This window comes from Scyliorhinus canicula, chromosome 12, assembly GCF_902713615.1.
Source record: "Scyliorhinus canicula chromosome 12, sScyCan1.1, whole genome shotgun sequence".
Taxonomy (NCBI): domain Eukaryota; kingdom Metazoa; phylum Chordata; class Chondrichthyes; order Carcharhiniformes; family Scyliorhinidae; genus Scyliorhinus; species Scyliorhinus canicula.
In genome coordinates, this window is record NC_052157.1 from 112,590,707 (window position 1) to 112,614,737 (window position 24,031).

The 24,031-nt window shown below is 48.8% G+C and overlaps 1 protein-coding gene across 9 annotated transcripts in view; it reads right to left on the reverse strand.

Annotated features, from left to right (window-relative positions):
• Positions 1-24,031, reverse strand: part of gtf2ird1 (GTF2I repeat domain containing 1) — a 237,864-nt gene that overhangs the window by 115,667 nt on the left and 98,166 nt on the right. For all 9 annotated transcript variants that reach the window (XR_005462554.1, XM_038813774.1, XM_038813778.1 and 6 more), the window contains 2 exons: positions 6,877-6,960; positions 3,133-3,316 (listed from right to left, as the gene is read on the reverse strand). Coding sequence is in view for 8 of the 9 variants with exons in the window: in XM_038813774.1 (XP_038669702.1) it covers positions 3,133-3,316; positions 6,877-6,960 (268 nt within the window). In the remaining variant the exon portion in view is untranslated. The remainder of the gene's footprint in view (positions 1-3,132; positions 3,317-6,876; positions 6,961-24,031) is intronic.

Sequence of the window (24,031 nt, forward strand, 5' to 3'; positions counted from 1 at the left end):
TGCGGCCCATAGGCAGAGGCAGCCTGGAATGTTACAGTTGGCCTCTAGATCCCTTTGAGATATTGGTGGCCCCCTGGTGGCAGAACAGGGGAACAGAAATCCAGGCAGGCTTTTAGGCCCTCCCTGACTGCCTGGCGCACCACAACGGCGGCCTTAAAATGAAGGCCCCTCCTCTCTCTCTCTCTTTGTTACTTGAACTGCAAGCTGCTACCCCTTCAATGCTGGAGGGCCTCCTAGTGGCCAATTCAGGGAAAGTTACTGTCAGTGTAAATCCCGCCCTACATAAACAGAGCAACTGAATGAAAATCGCTTATTGTCACAAGTAGGCTTCAAATGAAGTTACTGTGAAAGGCCCCAGTTGCCACATTCCGGCGCCTGTTCGGGGAGGCTGGAACGGGAATTGAACCCGTGCTACTGGCATTGTTAGGCATTGCAAACCAGCTATTTAGACCACTGTGCTAAACCAACTGCAATTCAAATTCTTCTCAATGCATTTGTTAAGTTTGAATTAACCCTCTAATGCCTGTAGCCAATAAATCTCCTGGCATTGTACGAGATCCATTCTGTACATGGATTTGAGCCGCGATTGGCTTTTAAATAGCTGTGAATGGATTTAAAGGCACAGCCACCAAACCAAACCCATTTTGCTAAAAATACTACAACTCCGTCCATGAACAGCATCCGTGCCACTAAGTTGGCACATTGAAAGACATGTCTTTTGATTCAGACTAGTTTGTAGCCCAACACACAGAACCACAGCAGAGCAGGGTAAAGGTAGGTGCCTGGAATGCTGCATTTATGTGAATTCTCAACGTAAGTTGTGCTTTCGGAGGATTGTAATGAATTGAAGTTTGCTGCTCCCCACCGGATGGAGAGGAAAAATACCCTTGAGTGCCTCCTTGTGTCCAGTTAGCTTGATGTCTGTCATGCGGAAGGTGCTAGAACCGAACATTAAAGAGATTATAGTTCTGCACTCAGAAAAACTCAAGGTAGCTGGGTAGAGTTATCATGGTTCTGTGAAAGGGAAATCGTGTTTAACCAATTTATTGGAGATCTTTGAAGGAGTCACATGCAGAAAGGGGAACTGTAGACATAATGTACTTGGATTTCCACAAGGTGCCACAATGTCATGATGGAAAATAAAAGCTCAAGGTACAGGAGTAATATATTAGCCTGGAAAGAAGATTGCTGGCAGGCAGAAAACAGCGAGTATGCATAAGTGTTTTTTTTATGATTGGCAGGATGTGACAAGTGGAATCCCACAGGGGTCTGTGTTGGGGCCTCAACATTTTACATCAAAGACTTGGATGAGGGGACCAAATGCATGGTGGCTAAATTTGCAGATGACTCAAAGATAGGTAGGAAAGTATGTTGTGAAGAGGACATGAGGAGGTTGCACGCAGATATAGGTAGGTTGAGTGAGTGGGCAGAAACCTGGAAGATGGAATATAATGTGGGAAAGTGTGAAGTGCTCACTTTGGTGGGAAGAATAAAAAAGCAGAGTATTACTTAAATAGAGAATAGAGGTGCAGACAGATCTGGGTGTTCGGGTGCATGAGCCACAAGCCAATATGCAGGACAGCAAGTAATTAAGAAGGTCAATGGAATGCTATCCTTTATTACAAGAGGAATTGAACATAAAAGTAAGATGTTATGCATCAGTTATACAGAACATTGGTGAGACCCCCGTCTTGCATATTGTGTGCAGTTTTGGTCTCCTTATTCAAGGAAGGATGAATGTATTGTTGGTGGTTTACTAGATTAATACCTGGAATGAGCGTGTTGTCTTATGGTGAAAGGTTGAACAGATTAGGCTTGTTTTTGCTGGAGTTTAGAAGAGTGAGGGGTGACTTGACTGAAGTATATAAGATCCTGAGCAGTCTTAGAAAGGTGGATGTCCAGAACTAGGGGGCGTGGTTTTAAAGTTAGGGGTCATCCTTTTACAACAGATAAGAGGAGAAATATTTTCATTCAGACGGTTTTGTGACATTGGAACTCTGTGCTTCACAAGGAGGCAGAGGAGAGGGACACCGAATATTTTTAAGGTGGAGGTAGATAAATTCTTGTTATCCAAGGGAATCGAAAGTTATTGGGGGTAAGTGGGAATATGGAATTCAAAACATAAACAGATCAAACATGATCTTATTGAATGGTGGATCAGGCTCGAGGGGCTGAATGGCCTATTTCACCTGTTTGTAGAATTGATAAAAGCTTGAACCCAGGAGTGCAGCGAGTGAAAAATAAAATTTGAAAAAGACAGCATCCAAAGTATCTACAGTATTATGCGTCATTGAGTCCGCACAATATTTTAGGATAATGTTTGAAAGAAGTGAGTGAATCTGAAACATGACTGGAATCTAACTCCACGATTAGAACAGCTCTCCCAATGGCCTCATAAGCCAAGGTACCACCAGTGCAGAACTGAGTTACAAGACCCAGAAAGTCCCGGGTTTGAATCCCAGGAGGCTAGTCTTAACCAAATTCTCCCAACTCCTCAGTTGGAAAACCCACGGGCAAAGCGCCGTTTTTTTATACCCCGACAAATATTGCTGCCATCGACTTCAGTAAAACCAAACTCTCCCACTGGAAAATCGATGCGGTTTTCTGAAGTCGATGGCATCAATATTTGTCACCCCAATCCCATGGGTTTCCCAACTGAGGAGTTCAGTTAAAATGACCCAATGGCCTCTCCTGAATTACTTTAGTTCATCAGTTGGACAATACAAATGGCACCAGTGTGGAGGCAGAGCCGAAACAAAAAGCCTCGGCCAGGTTTCCAGCTCCCAATCCTTATCAAGTAGCCTCTGTGTTGGGAGAATGATAGGTGAATGCTGGAGTGGACGTGGCTACGATGCCACCTGCAGTTCAACAGCTTGCTGACCTGGGTGCATAATATGGGCATTATCTAAATTACCTCCAGGCTACTAGCACCAATGAATGAATGAATGAACACAAGCTGCCTTTGGAATTTAGACAAATAAGATTCTGATTGAACATTTATTTTAACTGGGGAAGAAATTTGAAAGGCCGGAAATTAGGTTTCTGAAGGTCTATCCACCAACATTGGAATCCCCGACAGTACAAATCCCAGGGAGGCTCTGGGGCCTACACCACCTCCTGAACCCAGCTTACCTTTTAATAACAAAGCGGACTTTATGCCTTGCTTCCAAGATCCGTTTCAATTTGGGAACTCCATAGGTACAAGGTCGCTTGAAGGGAATTCCTTCTGGAATCCCTATTATTTCCACTGCCTCTGGGTCGCAAGCAATCTTCCTGTATGGAACAGGAACCATATGATCCAAACCTAAGGCCTCAGCTACAGAAAACACAGATGACACCAGTTTAAAAGATGTTAACATTTCCCACCTTTCTGAGAAGTGTGTGGGCATTCGTTCATACATAGAACATACAACACTAGAAACAGGCCATTTGGCCCACCAAGTCTATGCCAGTATTAACACCACTCAAGCCTCCTTCCATATCTGACTCTATCAGCATAACCCTCTATTCCCCTCTCCCTTACATGATGATCAGGCCTCCCCTCAAGTCTATCGGTACTATTCATCTTAAACACTCCCTGTGGTAGCGAGTTCTATATTCTCATCCCTCAGGAACATTCGCTCTGTGTCTACTCTCTCAAAACCATTCATTGTTTTAAAACTTTAAGTTATTCGGGTGAGGAACTATTTTTAGTGAAGAAATCACAAAGGTTGTGTGGATACAATTAAAACTGCAAAGCAGGCAGTGTGGTACAACACCTGGCTGCCGGTTAGATGGTACGGTTTGAAGGCAGTTGTTGACATTTGCCATGACCGCACTGGGGAAACTATGCAGCCAACACCAAAGAGATTCCCTGACCCTTTTGTAAAATGTACCTCACTGCAAGTTTGAGATGTTGGTCGGAATTCTTCGGCCCTACCATTCTCAATGGCAGCGCAGTCCCGCCCATGAGTTTCCTGGTGGCATGGGGTGGCTTCATTGGAAAATCCCATTGACAAGTGATGGGAGTAGAGACTCCCGCCACCAGAGAACGGTGCGCCACTGAGAAACACACGGCTGGGGGGGGGCAGAGAATCCAACCCGTTGAGTGCATTTCATCACTTAGCCACAACTCTCCCAGATACAATTGAATTAATGGTTCTAATCTCAGTTGGGTTCTGTGGAGGGGGCTGGTAGGGGAGGAATGAATAAAACAGCAATGAGAGAGGGCGGTAAGTTCTGCATAACTGAAATGTTCTGTAGTTGCTGTTAGATCTCCCTTGGCACTTGGCTGGGAAATTTGACTGGTCCCTTTAAGAGCACTGCTCCAACTGAATAGATTCCAGTCATTGTAGCTGCACACACACACAGACTGTTGATGTCAAGCAGAGTGCATAACTGTCAAATTGCAGGCTCCAGGTCAATGTTTAAAAAAAAATTTGCTTTGTAACTTCAACGACGACCGATGAGCCATCAATTGCACGAGAGATGAGTTGCTATACAAAAGTTAGGCTTTAATAAGCTAGAACGTAGCCCTACGGTTTTCTACAATAAAATGGACGACCACCGGGCGTTCCGACTATTTATGGAGGCGTGGTTAACTCAGCCTCTCGACCAATCGGAGAGCTGTCACATGACTGGTCTCAACCAATCGGTCGAGAAGCACATGACCAACCAGGGCCAATGGTAAGCCAGTGTTCTGCACCAATGGCAGACAGCTATGCAAATCATATCACCACAACGACCGACACCTGGAAGTATTGAATTTGGTGTCGGAGGAATGCGGAATCCATTAAATTAAGGGGAAGTGGTGTTATCTCCAAATTTGCCATTGTACAAAGTTGGGTGGGAGGGTGAGCTGTGAGGAGGATGCAAAGATGCTTCAACCTGATTTGGACAAGCTGAGTGAGTGGGCGTATGCATGGCAGATGTAGTATAATCTGGGTAAATGTGAGGTTATCCACTTCGGGAGCAAAAATAGGAAGGCAGATTATTATTCGAACGGGTGTAAATTGGGAGAGCTGGATACACAGCGAGACCGTGGTGTCCTCGTGCTCCAGTCACTGAAAGTAAGCGCGCAGGCACAGCAGGCAGTAAAGGTATGTTGGCCTTCATAGTGAGAGGATTTGAGCATAGGAATAGGGATGTTTTACTGCAAATGTATAGGGCATTCGTGAGACCACACCTGGAGTATTATGTGCGGTTTTGGTATCCATATCCGAGGAAGGCGCGCAGCAAAGGTTTATCAGGCTGATTCCTGGGATGGCGGGACTGTCAAATAAGGAGAGACTAAATCGGTTAGGATTATATTCATTGGTGTTTAGGAAACTTTGACAGGATTAGACAGGGTAGATTCAGAAAGAATGTTCCCGATGGTGGAGGAGTCTAGAACCAGGGGTCATAGTTTGAGGATAAGGGGTAATCCTTTTCGGACTGAGGTGAGCAGAAATTTCTTCACCCAGAGAGTGCTGAATCTGTAGAATTCACTACCACAGGGTGAATCTATGGAATTCACAAATCAGAAAAAGTAGTTGAGGCCTGCAAGTTGTGTGATTTCAAGAAGGAATTAGGTGTAGCTCTTGGGGCTAAAGGGATCAGGGTACTGAATATGATGAGTACCCATGATCATAATTAATGGCAGAGCAGGCTTGAAGGGACTATTCCTGCTTCTACTTTCTATGTATGTTTCTATTATTCAACATGTTGAATGTAGCACAATGCTATACTTGCAAAATGTTGCAACGACAAGTATTTCTCTAAGACATCTCACCTGACACAGTTAACTACAGGAAAAGCGCCTCCTATGTGTGCAGCTATTTGCAAAATAACTCACTGTCAGAAACAAACAACAAGATTGGTTTGGGAATTGGGTATGGACTTTCTCTCATTCATCAACATATTCTCAGGACTGAGAAACCAGACCTGATAAACCCCTGTGCCTTAACTCACCAAAGCCCATTGGGGAAGGAGCTAGTTAAAACTATCCTGAAACTATTTTAACCCAAGCTGATGGTGGAGTGAGTCAGATTCCGCCAATCTTGTGCCAATCTGCTGGGATTCTGCAGCTGGGCAGATTAAATTCAAGGGCCGGACAATAAAATGCAATGGAATCAAAGATAATTTAGAGGGAAGCTTTCTAATTTTATTTTCTCAAAGGCACAATGTACAAATTTCAAGACAGTTACTCTAATATGCTGCCCACCTTGCATCAAGGTGGTCTCCCTATTCTTAGTGCAAAGAAGATGGATTTACATTATAAGGAATACAGAGTGATTTTTTAAAAATGCTTATGCAACTATGAACAGATGGAATATTTCTGATGTGCAGAGTCGAAAAGGGTATTTATCATGTGTTCAGAGAGGACCATGGTAATTCATGCTCTTGTTTAAGGGGTTTTACAGGGAGTATGGGTCGAATTTGGGCCCAATTGCCAGCACCTCCCACAACGTATCATTGCTCAGTCTTATTTTCTGTTTCCATTCACTCTGGTGGGATTAGCAGAATCGGAGTTAATTCCTGGCACAATTACTGGCAGCTGTGCAAACTCAGATCACAGCACCTGCTGCGTCTGCAAAAAGGAACATGACTGTACGTGAGTAAGGGAAAGTTGTAACTTGGGATCCATCAGATGCACCTCAGATTTTCCCGGATAGCTGTCGGGTCGTTACAAATCAAGGCCTTAAACAACTATGTTCTCAAACAGACCAGACCCCAAACAATGCAAAATTATTGAGAATCTCAAGCTGTCTAGATTGACATTCAACAGTCTTGACGTCCACATGAAGTTGCGATGGCTGTTTTCTCGGTCCCATTGCCATCACTTTCAGTCAGCTTGAGCTATAAGCATTTTGTGGAATGCATACTTAACTCGATCAATACCTGGAAACAGTGACTCACCGTATCTGCTGTTGAACAGGATCTGTACACACTCCCTTAGAATATTGATGTCTTCTGTTTCTTTTATATACATGTTCCATTTTTCTGCGAAATAAGATTGGAGATACTGTAAATCTCTCCCAATCGGGAAGCCCCTTGTGAAGTAGTAATTTGTGGATGTCCGGGCTTCCTCGCTTACTCGCATTTGCAGGCCCCTCCTGTACAGGGTTCAAATGTATTCAGGCCCTCTCTGTGCCTTTACAGCAGTAACATTGGGTGTGGACGGGGGCTCCATGTGTCCCAACACCCATTGCCAGTCCGCCTTTAATGCTCGGTAAATTTTCCTCATCACATGCCTCCGAACTCCAAATCAGAGCCTGCCCCAGTTATAGGGCATCCAGGGAGACCTGGGATTCACCACAGTTTGCCCTCCAGCTGAAGTAAGGCAATGCAACACGACAGGGTTTATTTCAAGTGAATGGGCTCTTACTAAAACAGCAGGAGCTAAAGGTTCAGTGGAATGACTGGCCCTGGAGGCCATTGCTTTTGGTTCCTATGGACACTACTTGATCTCCACTTGATAATCAGCCATGTTGACAGGACTGAGATGGACAACTCACAATGTACAGATTCGCCAGCATAGACCAACACCCCATCGCTGGGTGCTGCAGAGTTCATAAGAAGTGAGCACTCTTTGGAATTGCGATGCTGGACAAAAGGCCAGTGAATAAGTCCAAGTCCTTCAATAGACTGGCAGAAAATCACAATCTTTGCAGGAAAGCCTCAGAGTACAGGTCAATAACATGAAAGAATTTACATTTGTGTATCACACTTCACATCCCCAGAATATACAGCCAATGAGATGTTGTTAACGTGCAATTACTATTGTAATGTAGGAAAACACGGGAGCGCAGCAAAGTTCCACAAACTTCAACGAGATAGTGACCTCTTTGAGTGATGTCGGTTAAGGAATAAATACTGACCAGGATATCAGGAGAACTGCCCCCTGCTCGTCTACAAATACTGCTGTAGAATCTTTTATATCCATACGAGAGGGCAGATGGGACTTGTTTAATATTGTATTCAAAAGACAGCACCTCTGACAGTGCAACACTCCTGTAGGACTGCACTGGAGTGAGAGCCTGGATAATATGTTTGATCCTGTGAGTGAGGTTTGAACCCAGAGCTTCCTGGCTCAGTGTATCAATGTTAGCTTTCAGCTAAACTGATGACATCCGACATTAACTGTAGGTCGTGTGTAAGCCCTACTTGCGGATGCAGCACGTTGTATATGGAGCAGCTTCTCTCTGCCCATTCTCGTTAGACCATACACACAACAGGAAGGTGATAATGGAAGGCTTCTTTTGAAACTGCTCAATTAATTTCTGCCGTTTTTTTGTAACTGGCGGTGTGATTAAATCGCTCCATATGTTGTGGGAAATCTATCCTAACGCCCTCTTACGAAAATCCAATGAACAACGATTATAACGATAAGTACAGTCAGCCTCACACCCTTAAAAGAAAGTTCCTCAACTTCATGAGTATTTCAGAACCCAGTGGGGCCATAGCTGGGTAGGATTTTCTGGCACTTCTCGCCAACAGGGTCCTCCGGTTGTGCCAAAGGTGATTTTCCCCCCAGTCCCCAATGACGGGCTACCTGGTGGCATGGACGGCGAGCAACGCAAATGATCATTGGCTCTAGGGGGACCGGAAGATCCCGGCGGCAGCCAATGGCGTGCCGCCTCTGCCACCAGGAAATCCACCAGACGCGGTGAGGGGGTTTGCGGAAAGTCATGGCCAAGGACTATGTGCTCAAGGATGGCGCAGCAGTATAAAATTTACTCTGCTGTCTCCCAAACTGCCCTCTATCAGGATAGCACTTAATATTTCCCCATACCAGCTATTTCATGGTTGCTCTAAATCAGATTGCCAAACGTGGGGGGGGGGCAGTTTGGTTCCCTGGTGCCAACGCACCCATTGCATCCCAGGTCAATGTCGGTCTGATATAATGTTCGTCAGAGAGAATGGAATTCATCGCATCATCGCGGACAGATTCATACCACAGGGACTGACTCAGGTGCTACAACTGTAGAAATTCTTATTAGATATGAAACTATTATCAATAAAAACAGAAAATGCTGAAAATGCCCAGTAGGTCTGGCAGCATCTGTGGAGAGAGAAGCAGAATTAACGTTTCAGATCAAGGGCCGTTGTTCAGAGCTGAAGGAATGTGATGGGTTTCATCCCCTTGAAAGTGGGAGGGGGAAGGGAGAGCTAATGGGGAGATCTGGGACAGGGTAGAGGGCTGAGGAGATTAAATGACAAACAACTTCACAGTACAAAAGACCAAAGGGTGGCAATGGTTGTATTAAAGAATCAAAAGATTTGTATACTTTGGGTGTGAATGGTAGAATAATGATTAGTCCGTAAGCAAAAATAGTGAAAAAGAGCAAGATTAAGGGGTGGCATTCTCCCCTACCCGGCGTGACGGAGGGTGCCGGCGTAGGGGAGTAGCGCCAACCACTCAGGGGTCGGGCCTCCCCAAAGGGCCTCCGGAGCGGTTTGTACCAGAAGACTGGCGCAAAAAACCGGCGCCCCCGGCAGCGGGGCTGGCCGAAAGGCTTTCGCCGGTCGGCACATGCGCCGACAGTGACGTCAGCAGCAGCTGGCCGCTGACGTCACTGCCGGCGCATGTGCGATGTGGGGTTCTCTTCCGCTTCCGCCATGGCGGAGGCCGTGGCGGACGCGGAGGAAAATAGTGCACCCAGGGCACTGGCCCGGAGTCTGAGCGGGGGGCCCCGATCACGGGCCAGGCCACCGTGGGGGCACCCCCCGGGGTTCGATCGCCCCCCGCCCCCCCAGGACCCCGGGGACCTGCTCGCGTCGCTGATCCCGCCATTCCAGAGGTGCTTTAAACCTTGGCGGCGGGAGAGGCCTCCTAGCGGCGGGACTTCGGCCCATCCGGGCCGGAGAATCGCCGCAGGGGTCTCTCCGATCGTAGTGGCGGGATTCCTGCCGCCGCCATTTCCCGGGTTGCGGAGAATCTCTGCCACGGCGGGGGCCAGATTTTCGGCGGCCCCAGGCGATTCTCCGACCCTGCTGGGGGTCGGAGAATTTCGCCCAAGATTTGCACTTATATAAAGGCAATAGAAACAAAATGGGATGACAGGGAAGTTGTTGAACTCAATTTGGAATCCAGAAGAGTGTAAAGTGCCTAACTGAAAGCTTGGATGCTGTTCCATTTCCCCACTCTCTGACCCCAATTAGAGACAGGTTCAAAGATCCTGGGCAAGATTCTCTGTTTCCTGAAGCCGATTTTGTAATCGGAGATCGGGCGGGAAATCCATTTTGAATTGGGGCCTATTTTACACAGGCCCCCTCCCGAAATGGCGTCTTCGCAGCGCGCGCCGCACGCCGTTGAGATGGCCTCAGGACATCACCTGAAGGCCCTCTCCCGATGCTCCGCCCCCGATGGGCCGAGTTCACGATGGCATGGGGAACGTCTGGTCCCAGCCATGCGGGAACCCGGTGTGGTGGCTGCAGACTGTGTCCAGCACCGCCACAGTCGGACGGGAACAGTGCTGCTGGCTGGGGGGAGCTTTGGCGAGGGCTGGGGGCATTGGTGGGGAGTGGCCAGGGGGGCACCATCTGGCAGGTCGGGTCCACGCACGGCTGGCACTATGTTGTACAGCGCGACCGCTGCAGGTCATCACCATGCACATGCGCGGCCACGGGCTTGGCAATTCTCCAACCGATTATTTTGTGGAGCCCGAGCTTTTTACATGGCACAGCGACTAGCCCCTCACCATTTGGACGATCGGTGCTGGGGTGGCGCCAATTTTTCCCAGGTAAAACGCCATGGATCCTCTGGGCATAGTCTCAAAATCGGAGAATTTAGCCCTCTGTTTTTTATGAAGAGTTTGATGAGTCTATTAAGTGCAGAGAGTAATTAATGAGAGATGCGTCATCTCAACCAATGGCAATTTCTCCGGAGGTGGAGAAATTGTATTCACAAAGTGACTGAACATCATTCATCAAATTGACCCAATATCAAAGGAATTGGAGCAAGGACTCCTGATGGTTTTTGTTAATCCAGTCAAATTTAAATCATTGTTTTCTATCAGTATTGAAGATGAAGTTCCTGGATGACCACAGTCTGATTGACAGCCAGAGTCGATGATTGTACCAGTTCACAATTACTCTGAGCAGCTGACCCCTGACCCTAGCCTATCAGACACCACGAGAAAGCTGCTACTTGGAAGTTTGGATTTCTGGCCTGCACGTTAAGGCACTTTTGGGGTTTTTTTTAAAAACAGAAGGATCAGGATTCTCCGTTATGAGTTCGCCCCACTACCGCTGGTGCTCAGCCGAATCTCCCAGTCACTCCATTGGGACCGGCGAATCCTGCCGGCGTGAACCGACGGAGAATCCCACCGGCGGGAACGGACGGAGAATCCCACCGGCGAGAGCGGACGGAGAATCCCACCGGCGGGAACGGACGGAGAATCCCACCGGCGGGAACGGACGGAGAATCCCACCGGCGGGAACGGACGGAGAATCCCACCGGCGGGAACGGACGGAGAATCCCACCGATGTGAACGGACGGAGAATCCCACCGATGTGAACGGACGGAGAATCCCACCGGCGGGAACGGACGGAGAATCCCACCGATGTGAACAGACGGAGAATCCCACCGATGTGAACGGACGGAGAATCCCGCCGGTGTGAACGGACGGAGAATCCCGCCGGCGGGAACGGACGGAGAATCCCACCGATGTGAACGGACGGAGAATCCCGCCGGTGTGAACGGACGGAGAATCCCGCCGGCGTGAACGGACGGAGAATCCCGCCGGCGTGAACGGACGGAGAATCCCACTGATGTGAACGGACGGAGAATCCCACCGGCGGGAACGGACGGAGAATCCCAACCAGTGTGAACGGACGGAGAATCCCACCGGCGGGAACGGACGGAGAATCCCACCGGCGGGAACGGACGGAGAATCCCAACCAGTGTGAACGGACGGAGAATCCCACCGGCGGGAACGGACGGAGAATCCCACCGGCGGGAACGGATGGAGAATCCCAACCAGTGTGAACGGACGGAGAATCCCACCGGCGGGAACAGACGGAGAATCCCAACCAGTGTGAACGGACGGAGAATCCCACCGGCGGGAACGGACGGAGAATCCCGCCGGTGTGAACGGACGGAGAATCCCGCCGGTGTGAACGGACGGAGAATCCCACCGATGTGAACGGACGGAGAATCCCACTAGTGTGAACGGACGGAGAATCCCACCGATGTGAACGGACGGAGAATCCCACCGGCGGGAACGGACGGAGAATCCCGCCGGTGTGAACGGACGGAGAATCCCACCGATGTGAACGGACGGAGAATCCCGCCGGTGTGAACGGACGGAGAATCCCACTAGTGTGAACGGACGGAGAATCCCACCGACGTGAACGGACGGAGAATCCCACCGACGTGAACGGACGGAGAATCCCACCGGCGGGAACGGACGGAGAATCCCACCGGCGGGAACGGACGGAGAATCCCACCGGCGGGAACGGACGGAGAATCCCACCGATGTGAAGGGACGGAGAATCCCGACCATTATATTTTGATCTGAAGTGTTGGGATGGAAGTCTGACTTCCCATCACAGGATGCCGGAAGTGCTTCGCAGCTGATGAATTCCCTCTGAAGCACAGCCCTACTGCTTTGTTGGTAAACGCAGCAGCCAATTTGTGCACAGCAAGCTCGCACTAACAGTAAGGAGATCACTGACCAGTTAACCTTCTTTCATGGTACAGAATGATTTGTTTTAAGGACATTAGGGTAATTCCCACCTCTTCCGGAGTGCATTGTTTAACCTCCAGCTGAATGACAGCCAGAGCCTGGGCTTAACATCTCATAGAATCATTGAATTTACAGTGCAGAAGGAGGCCATTCGGCCCATCGTATCTGCACCGGCCCTTGGAAAGAGACACCTACTTAAGCCCATGCCTCCACCCTATCCTCGTAACCCCGTCAAACCTTTTTTTGGATACTGAGGGGCAATTTAGCACGGCCAATCCTGCACATCTTTAGGCTGAGGGGAGAAACCGGAGCACCTGGAGGAAACCCACACAGACACGGGGAGTACGTGCAAACTCCACACAGACAGTGACCCCAGACCGTGAACGGGCCCGTGCTGTGAAGCTGCACCTGTAAAACACCTCCCAACAGCACAAGCACTCCCTCAGTGCAGCAGTGACATGTCCACCTGCATTATGAGCTCCACCCCCTGCTGAGAAATTCCCTCGTCCAATTACGCTGAGCGGGATTGACAAATGGTCACGAGGAGGATGACATGCTGCAGTCTGACAGAACAAGACCTTTAGGTAGATTCCAGTGACTGTACCGTGTCACATGTGACGAATAAAAGGCACCGTGACCCTCAGCCACCCCATTCTCCTGCTTATTCACAAGTACCATCCGTGAGGACAGCTGCATTAAACCAGCCCCAAGTTTCCTGCTCCAGAACTGAACCATGTACAGAAGCTTCAGCTGGAACACCCAGAAGCAGCAGCAAGGCAGGGGCTGTGCCTTCCCTGGAGGATACAGAATCACAGGGTTGCACATGGGCTATTCTTGAACCATGTGCTGTAATACATGCTCATACCACCAAGGCTGCCCAATGCTCAATGGCAGATTGCCGTGCAGACAAGACATCCCTCGGGTATAATATAGAACCAATGCCAAGCGATAGAACAGCCCTCCAGAAGCTATTGCAAAGACGTCCGATTGGTTTTCCTAAACTACCCTGTGTGAAAACTGAGCCTCGAATGCCTGCATCTTACAGTGGCGCGGCATCAACATGTTGCCTCTCACCTGGCACCAACAAACCTTTGCTAGGCTCATGCTCCTTGGTAAACCTATCTTTTTACATTGAGATTCTCTGCCAGGGCTGATGCCAGGTTCATGTGGTGAGGCACTCACATTGTCTTCACTGGAATCTGTTACATCTGTTAAGGAAAATGCCACAGTACGAGTCAAAATTGTGTCAGCAATATTATTCCAGTTTGGTAAGTGTATTACAGTTTTAGTGGTGGGGATCACCGTGTGTCCAGTTATATCGAGCATCTCTTGACAATAGGAAAGATAATGGTACCAAATAGGAGCTTGGTTGCAGTTCCTGGAAACGCTGCGCTGTTGTCTGAATGGCTCCCATGAGCTGTGCAGCATCAACAACTGGTCAATAGACACAGGATAAGAGCTGCCTTCTCCAGCAAGGGGACCACTTGTGCTCAATGACCAAAAACGCATAAAGAGTAAACTCAACTGCTCGCCACCATGGTTATGGATGGCACAGCACCATTTGTGGAGCGTTGCCAGAATCAGTTCCTGCTTCAATGACTATTAAGTGTGGTTATGCACTCAGATAGTTAGATTAATGTCTTTGGCAACATCCCATCGTAGAAGTCATAGGACCCCTACAGTGCAGAAGGAGGCCATTCGGCCCACCAAGTCTGCACCAACTCTCTGAAAGAGAACCCTACCTAGGCAATCTCCCCTGCCCTGCTGCCGTAACCCCAGTTAACTTTCAGATCTTTGGACACCATGGTGAGATTTAGCACAGCCAATCCACCTAACCAACACATCTTTGGACTATGGGACGAAACCGAAGCACCTGGATCAAACCCATGCAGTGAAGGGGAGAAAAGTGCAAACTCCACTCCCGAGGCAGGAATTGAACCCGAATCCCTGGTGCTGTGAGGCCCGGGAGACCTCGCCATGACACCATTCAGTACTGCTCCACAGAAACATGGACCAATCCTAACAGCGCCCGAGGGGTCCTCCCGGGCCATTGGAGACCTCCTGGAGGTCAGGCATGGGGAATTCCCACTGGCACCTGGGCACCTTGGAGCTGCCAAGCTAGCACCGTGTACTGCCACATGGGTAGCATGGCAGTCCAAAGGCACCCAGGTGCCAGGTTGCTCATGCCAGGGGTCGAGCCCTGGGAGAAATGGTGGTCCTTGTCCATACGTGTTGGGGTGAGGAGGCTTCGAGGAACCCGGAAGAGGTAAGTTGAGAGAAGTGGAGTCCTGAGGCCACTGTGGGGTGTTGAGAGGTGGGGTTGAAAGATTGGAGCTGCCTTTAAAAATGGCGATCGGCAAGTTGCAATCGAGTTCGGCAGTGCAGGAAATGACAAAGTGCAGACTCGATGGGGAGTTCCTCACCGAGGCCCCCCCAAAAATGGCAAAGGGCCGTTGCATGGTGGGATCTTTCTCGGCACTGCAGGCGCTGAGAAACACCCCACTAAACGCGCCGTTCAGCGAATTTCAACTCAAGTCCGTTAGTTAGGCACACTTGGAATATAGTGTTCAATTCTGGTCACCACACTACCAGAAGGTTGTGGAGGCTTTAAAGAGGGTGCAGAGAGATTTACCAGGATGTTGCCTGGTATGGAGGGCACTAGCTATGAGGAGAGGTTGAATAAACTTGGTTTGTTCTCACTGGAACGAAGGAGGTTGAGGGGCGACCTGATAGAGGTCTACAAAATTATGAGGGGCATAGACAGAGTGGATAGGCAGAGACTTTAGGTAGGTTTAAGGTGAGAGGGGCAAGGTTTAGAGGAGATGTACAAGGTTTTTTTTACACAGAGGGTAGTGGGTGCCTGGAACTCGCTGCCGGAGGAGGTGGTGGAAGCAGGGACGATAGTGACGTTTAAGGGGCATCTAGACAAATACATGAATAGGATGGGAATAGTGGGATACGGACCCCGGAAGTAGAAGATTTTAGTTTAGACGGGCAGCATGGTTGGCGCAGGCTTGGAGGGCCGAAGGGCCTGTTCCTGTGCTGTACTTTTCTTTGTTCTTTGTTCAATGCCAAGGATGCATTGACTCTCCTCAGGGTCTTCCCCCACAGCCCGACTTGCAACTCTTCCTCCCACTTCCTCTTCACCTACCTGATTGGGACCCCGCCCCACTCCATCAGTTCTTTATATATTTCTGAGACCTTCCTCTCCCCAACACCTGTTTTAGACATCACCTTATCCTGGAGTCCCCTTAGAGGGAGGAGAAGGAAGCTTGGAACTTGCCTCCGGACAAAATACTGTATCTGCAGGTACCGGAATCCGTTCCCATCCAGTAACTTAAACTCCTCCTCTAGCTCCTCCAGGCTCGGGAAACCCTCCTCAATGAAGAGATCCCCAAATCTCTCAATCCCTGCCCGCCGCCATCTCATAAAGCTCCTGTCCAGCACCCCGGAACGAACTTGTGATTATCACAAATCGGTGACCACACCGACGCCCCCTCCAGTCTCAGGTGCTGCGTCCATTGCTCCCACACTTAGGGCTGCCACTACCACTGGACTTGTGGAGTAACGAGCCGGCGAGAACGGCAGAGGTGTCATTAACAAAGCCTTCAGACTCGTGCCCTTGCAAGATGCCGCCTCCACTCACTCCCACACCAACCCCTCCCCCACCATTTCCTAACCATCGAAATATTGACCGCCCAGTATTAGTTAATAAAGTTTGGAAGGGCCAAGCACCCCGCCCCATGCCCCCACTCAAGAAGGACCTTCTTCACCCTTGGGGCTTTCCCAGCCCATATAAAACCGGAGATCGCCGCATTCATCTTCCTAAAACATGCCTTGGGGATGAAGATTGGGAGTCACTGAAACACAAACAGCAATCTCGGGAGGACTGTCATTTTCACAGTCTGTATCCCCCCCCCCGTCAATATCAGCAGGAACACGTCCCACCTACGGAAGTCCCCTTTCAGTTGCTCAATCACCCTGCCCAAATTTGGTTTATAAAGCTGACCCCAGTCCCTTGGTACCTGAATCCCCAGGTACCTAAAAACTCCTTCCCACCACTTTGTATGGCATCTCCCTCAGGCTCCTCTCCTGCCCCCTTGTCTGGATAGCATAGCAAAGACCGCTCACTCCATGGTTTCCCCCCGGAAGTCCTAGCCCCAGGTTTTAAACTTCAATCTTTTCTGTTGGCTGATCTACCAGAGGGTGGGGGGCTAGACTGATTCCAGTGATTCTGCAAAAGATAAACCTGGGTGGGATTCTCCGTCTCCCCCGCCGGGTCGGAGAATCGCCGGGGGCAGCGTGAATCTCACCCCCGCCGGCTGCCGAATTCTCCGGTGCCGGAGATTTGGCGGGGGCAGGAATCGCGCCGCACCAGTTGGCGGGCTCCCCCCGGCGATTCTCCAGCCCGCGACGGACCAGTCCCGCCCGTTCTATGCAGGTCACGCTAGCGTAAATTGGAGTTGGTCCCTTACCGGTGGGACCTGGCGGCGCGGGCAGGCTCCGGGGTCCTCGGGGGGGGCACGGGGCGATCTGGCCCCGGGGGGTGCCCCCACGGTGGCCTGGCCTGCGATCGGGGCCCACCGAGTCGCTGATGCTCCCGCGCATGCGCGGACCCACGCCAGCCGGCGGAGTCCCTTCGGCCCCGGCTGGCGTGGCGCCAAAGGCCTTCCACGCCAGCCGGCGGGGCGCAAACCACTCCGACGCCAGCCTAGCCCCGGAAGGCGCGGAGGATTCCGCATCTTTGGGGCGGCCCGACGCCGGAGTGGTTCCCGCCACTCCACTGCGCCGTTTCTGCCCGCCCCGCCGATTCCCGGAGAATCCTGCCCTCTATTTCACATTCTGATCAGTACGTGGGTAAAACTGCTCACAGGACTGATAACATAGCTGCGCATTTGTCAGCAAAACACAACGGGTGCTTCCAGATGAAACATTTCATTACTCAGTTATGGTATGTGTATTACTGCGAGTAATACTCACTAAAATTATTACTCACTAACATGGCATGCATATAACTGCAAGTTCCTCATTGTTTATGATGCTTTTGATAAATGTGAGTTCCTCACTTACATGGTGCTTTCTATAACTGTGAGTTCCCGTAACGATGCACTTCCACCAGAACACAAAAAATGTATTAACAATGGGCAGCACGGTGGCACAGTGGGTTAGCCCTGTTGCCTCACAGCACCGAGGTCCCTGGTTCGATCCTGACTCTGGGTCACTGTCTGTGTGGAGTTTGCACATTCTCCCCGTGTTTGCATGGGTTTCACCCCCACAACCCAAAGATGTGCAAGGTAGGTTGATTGAACACGCTAAATTGCCCCTTAATTGGAAAAAATTAATTGGGTACACTAAATTTTTTTTTTTAAATTATTTTTTTTTTAAATGTATGAACAAGAACTGTACAGAAGCCACATGGCTGCTGATAGTTCTCAACATGTCTCCAGCCTAAGAGAGGACTCTTCCTCCCCCCTCCCTCCCCCCATCCCCTCAGGGTGACCATCCAATTGGTTCCCCCAAGACAGGTGATATTTACTCTGCTGTGTTGCCCTAAAGGAACAATCACCATAAATCACCATAGTCCCTCACTGACATGGTGCTTTGTGTAACTGAAAGCTGCTTGCTGATACAAGTCCTTGCTGGGGGATAATGACTTTTTTTGCACCTCGCACTGTATATACACTTCTTATAGATTGCACACCAGTTATTGGTAGGAAATATAGCAGTTTTGTCAGTTCAGCTTTGTCAATTCACCTGCCTCATTGTAACTCGTGCACAGATGTGCAAACAGGTCCAATAAACGACACAAAATTGTACAACTGGCCACTGCAGGAATGTGACCAATGTTAATAAGCAGTCACCAGTTACGTGACTGATATCTATAGTGAGTACATCACTACATAACCCATCTCAACAGCCTCATGAAACCCCAACACGACGAGTGTGGCGGAGTTTGACGTTATTGCTGCACTTCATAAGTCTATGAGTCCAGTTGGTTGGGGAAAGACCCCAGTCTGTTATTGGTCAGAATTTGGCCTGAAGTTAAATCACAGGGCAGGTAAAGTCCACTTGCGCAATTTCAGGATTTGACAGAAAGCTGCATCCTCAGATAACCCAGAACCTGGCCGCCTGTGTGACACATCCGCACCACAACAATAACTGCTAACCCCATTTCGATTGGGAGTCTGTGACCCAAGCACATTAACCTCTGCCATATCCTAAAACAGTTGCACAGTCCCTCGAGCATCGCCCTTTGCTGTTCCTCTCAATAAAGGTTCTATGAGGACCCTCACTGCACTGACCACTGTGTCACGAACACCTCCCCTCTGTGCTCCCGAGAGAACATGCAAAATGGGTTACCTGCTTTATCCTATACTATAGAAAAAAGAAGCCGTTTTGAAAGGTGTGAATGTTGAGAGATGTTGCTGAGTTCACCAATAAACCCTGTTGTATTTTTACCTGGAAATGAGGAGAACACAGTTACCATGGCGGCGGAGATAGCCATGGCATATTGGAACTATGTCCTGAGACTGGGATGGTGGCCAATTTACTGATGCCCCCATTTCCACTTTGGTCTGTGGGAGGTGACAGGGCATCTTCTCTCCTCTGAGAATTTGTTTTCCTAATTTAAATGACAATTCCATCCTTTAATGAATGACTCCTTCCCTCACCTCCCATATAGAGGGTGGTCAAATCAATATTTGAGATCGTGTTGACCATTCACCATTTTATTTCTCATTTATAGATCTTCTTCTATTCTCTGCTGTAGTAAGGATTCCATTACTTTCCTACCACTGATGTTGAGCTGACGAGTCTTCAATTCCCTGGACATGTTCTGTCCGCCTTTTTAAATAAAAACTGTCCGCCAGTCCTCAGTTACTACACTTTTGTCTAATGAGCTACTAAATGTGTGAAGTAACACTTCTACTAACTGTTCCATTGATTCTTTCAATGGATGTAAACCATCCAGACCACAAGCTTTATCCTTTTTGAGTTTCTTTAGTTTATTTGATACATGCCTTGTTCAATTTTAAATGCACTTATTGCTCATCTCATTATTCAAAGCCACGCCTACCTGTTCTAACTCTCTGGATAATGCCAAAACAAAATCATTATTTAACATTTCTGCCATCTCTCTATCGTTACCTGTGGTACTATCCCGTTATCCCTCAATGGACCTATTCCCATCACAGCCTGACTTTTTATTGACATGCCAGCAAAATGTTTTACTCTTTTGTTTTATGTTCCATGATGATTTAATAGAGCTTATTGGTCCTGCTTTTCAATTTCGAGCCGAACACCTGATACTCTGAGTAGGACAACCTCTTTGTCCCTATCCATGTCGTACATCCCTACATGGAACACGACGACTGAATTTACTCCTCTCCCTTTCTAAGTGCATCTCCATCTGCTGTGAGACAGCTGGCATTGTTGTCAACATAATCTTCAGGATTCCTGGTTTTAGCCGCACTATTTATCGAAATGAGCCACGAGTTTCTAAGGGGTCTCTCCGCAAGAGGGGTATAACTTTAAAAGGTTGCAGACAAAGTCAAGACGCAGTAGTATAGCTTTCAGAAACTGGTGAGTGTAATTGCCTTTAATCCGGAATGATGCCCGGCCTTAGAAGGATAATATGTTTGAGTTATCCAGGTAATAGGAAGCCAGCTGACCTCCTCTCCCCCGTGCAGATGGAGCAACCTGCTCGCCACTCCCTCAGAGGAAGTGATTGACGGACGGCAATATTCTTTTAGCCTCATTAACTGTGGCAATTGTTCCTTTTCGGGGCAACACAGCAGAGTACGGGTCGCATGGCCTGTGTGACCAATCGGGACTAAGAGTATGGAATCACCCCATGGTGAGAGAGGCTCCTACGCAGAGAAACATTTTGGGAGCAAGCTACAGACATGAGGCTGCTATGGAACTCTTATCAATGAATACCTTTTGCGTTCCCCGATTGAAGTCTGTAAAAGTGCATCTTTACAGTGATTGTTTGAAACAGGCACAAAGTTCATAAATTGTTACTGTGGTCATTTGGCCTCTCAAATGTTCTCCCTTTTCTCCTCATGAACTGTGCAGTCTTATGTCATTTCTAAAGTAGTTCATCGACTGTGAAGCTCTTTGTGACATCCTGAAGCTGTGACATATACACCTTTTGTTAAAAAGGTCACTATGGTAGCATAGTGGTTAGCACAGTTGCTTCACAGCTCCAGGGTCCCAGGTTCGATTCCCGGCTTGGGTCACTGTCTGTGCGGAGTCTGCACGTTCTCCCCGTGTCTGCGTGGGTTTCCTCCGGGTGCTCCGGTTTCCTCCCACAGCCCGAAAATGCGCAGTTTAGGTGGATTGGCCATGCTAAATTGCCCTTAATGTCCAAAAAGGTTAAGTGGAGTTACTGGGAAAGGGCGGAGGTGTTGGCTTGGGTAGGATGCTCTTTCCAAGGGCCGGTGCAGACTCGATGGGCCCAATGGCCTCCTTCAGCACTGTAAATTCTATGATTCTATGTACGTCATTATATGCTATCAGGAGCAGCACGGTGGCCTAGTGGTTAGCACAGCTGCCTCACGGCGCTGAGGTCCCAGGTTCAATCCCGGCTCTGGGTCACTGTCCATGTGGAGTTTGCACATTCTCCCCGTGTTTGCGTGGGTTTCGCCCCCACAACCCAAAGATGTGCAGGGTAGGTGAATTGGCCACGCTAAATTGCCCCTTAATTGGGAAAAAATGAATTGGGTACTTTAAATGTCTATTTAAAAATTATTGTTCCTATTCAGTTAAAAGACATTGCCATTGTATGCAGATTTGCACTGTTCTGTACGTCTCGAATTGGTGTCAGCTGCATCAGTAAAATAAGTTGGTTAATTCAGAATCCAGACACTACTACCCCCCACCCACCCCAATCTTGGGTGCAGGGTTATGAGAACCATAAGGCAATGAAGTCTCTGCAGGGGCAGAAACCTGCGTGGCTGGTGCTTCCAGTGTGTGGGGTACATAAAATGACAAATGCATGTTAAAACACACCCTAAATTTACATCAGGATCGCAGCAATGACTGGTGAGTGTTACACATCCCATTGCAACCCACTCGGCTGCAGGAGTGTACTGGTTATGATACTGGGCTAGTATTTTAGAAATTAAATGAAATGAAATGAAAATCGCTTATTGTGACAAGTAGGCTTCAAATGAAGTTACTGTGAAAAGCCCCTAGTCGCCACATTCCGGCGCCTGTTCAGGGAGGCTGGTACGGGAATTGAACCATGCTGCTGGCCTGCCTTGGTCTGCTTTCAAAGCCAACGATTGGTTGCAAGATTAAATCCCACCATGGCAAACTACAGAATTGAATTGAACTCAGTGACTACTTGCCATGCGTGAGCTCGAGCAAATAATAAATGAAGGTCAAAGCACATTAAAAACTCATCAGGTTCTTTGGAGGCAGGAATCGGTTACCCCTACTCCGTATGGTCTAAATACAATTCAAGTCCCACACTACACGATGTACAACGCACAAAAGTGACCCTAACATCGACTCCTGTTGACCACCAATCAAATAGGGATTGATTTGCCAAATCAGCTTTGGACTATGTAGATTTTTCCCCTCGCGAGCGGGACATGGGGATGGCACAGCCAGCAGAGGTCAGCGTAGAACAGTTTGTTATCGTTACTGTTTTAAGACAGATACCACATCCCTCCATCCAGTCCACGGTTCTCTTACCTCTCATCTTCAAATCTAAGTGCTATGTTTTCCTGAATTCCATTTGCCCTCACTGCAAGTTTTTTTGTGTGCAACCTCATCAAATGTTCTTTGAAAATCTAATCCACTGCATTTCTGCAATGATTTCTGTGCAATTCATCAAGCGCAGTGTGGTAAGCCTGGCAGGGCCTGGATTTTAGGTCCGACAAAATTGGACATTTTAAATCAAACTGCAGGTGCCTGCGACTATGCGGCAGCGGACGCGATAACAACTGGGGACCCCAGCCTCCGTTCCAAGCCACAGAACCGATCGCACCCACGGAACATACCCCCCCACCCCGTCCCCGTCCCCATCCCTATGAATCCAGTCACCACCACTTGCCAACGGGACAGGCAGTACCCCACCGTTACTCATGGAACTCTACATACGATGACGGAACTCACCGACATTGCCAAGGCAATCGGGGTGTTCGACCCCACCGGGGATCCAAACTCCCTCTTTGAAAGCACAGCTCGATGTCGAATTTTAAACAATTTAGACGAAGTAGAGGAGATTAAATTTACCTCATTTATGTCGAAGCAATCTGTTCCACCCTACCTGGCCCCCAAACCGTGGCCTGGGAAACCCTAGTAGAAACGAAGGCAATCGTTCTAACTGCCGTGGGTAACGATAGAGAGGATACGGTAAACGGCCTCAATAATTGCCAGCAGAAAATGGGGGCGGAGAACATCCAACGGCATAAACCAGTCGGCTCTGGATTCAACTTATTGGTGTTTTTGGTCAATTAATTGAGTCCAATTAGACCCATACCACCAATCCACATGGATCCATACGTACCCTGATCACACATGCCACCGATGGAAGTCGGAAAGCATGCAAAAATTTCAGCCCAGCCGACAACACCCACAATGAGGCATGGGCCATCCGGAAAATGGCCCGCGCCAAGGAATAGGGTGAAAAGGAGATAGGCACCCCAAAACCGACAGAACCAGGAAAACCCTATCCACGCAAATTCACATCCCAGCCTGGTATGGCGTAACAAAGGGGAGGGCAGGAACGCCAGATACTCACACCCATATGCACCCCCCAACCAGAGGAACAGGGAACAATAGTCTTGCATGGTGGCCAGGTGACAGAGGAAGCTATCATAGAAGGCCCTGATCCAAAACCCCAAAGACAGTACGGCTTCCCTCAGCAAGCCAAGGGGGAAGGGGCCAAAGTAATTGCATAGTCTACTACAACAGGGAGTTCTGCATCCCGTTGCTTCCACCAATAATTTGAGAAAACTGGACGTTTCCTGGAGGCTCACAATCGACTACCGAGCGCTAAACCAGACCACCCCAATCACAGTCCCACAATGGCGACCAGTCCTGGCACCATGATGAGACATGCCCCACATGCCAGGTATTTCACAGTGCTGGATATCAGCAACGGCTTCTGGTCGATTCCTTTAGACCGCCAATTTCAGTTCAAATTTGCCTTTACACTACAAGGGCAGCAGTATACATGGACATGTCAGCCGCAAGGTTTCCACATTCCCCTCTATATTTCACCAGCAACTAGCCAAGGGCCTGGAAGGATTTTCCAAACCAGAATGCCTAGTGCAATATGTAGACGATCTCCTCCTCCAGACAGAAACAAATGGGGAACATCTTAAATTATTGAAAGAACTGCTGAACCTCCTCACTACATTAGGCCT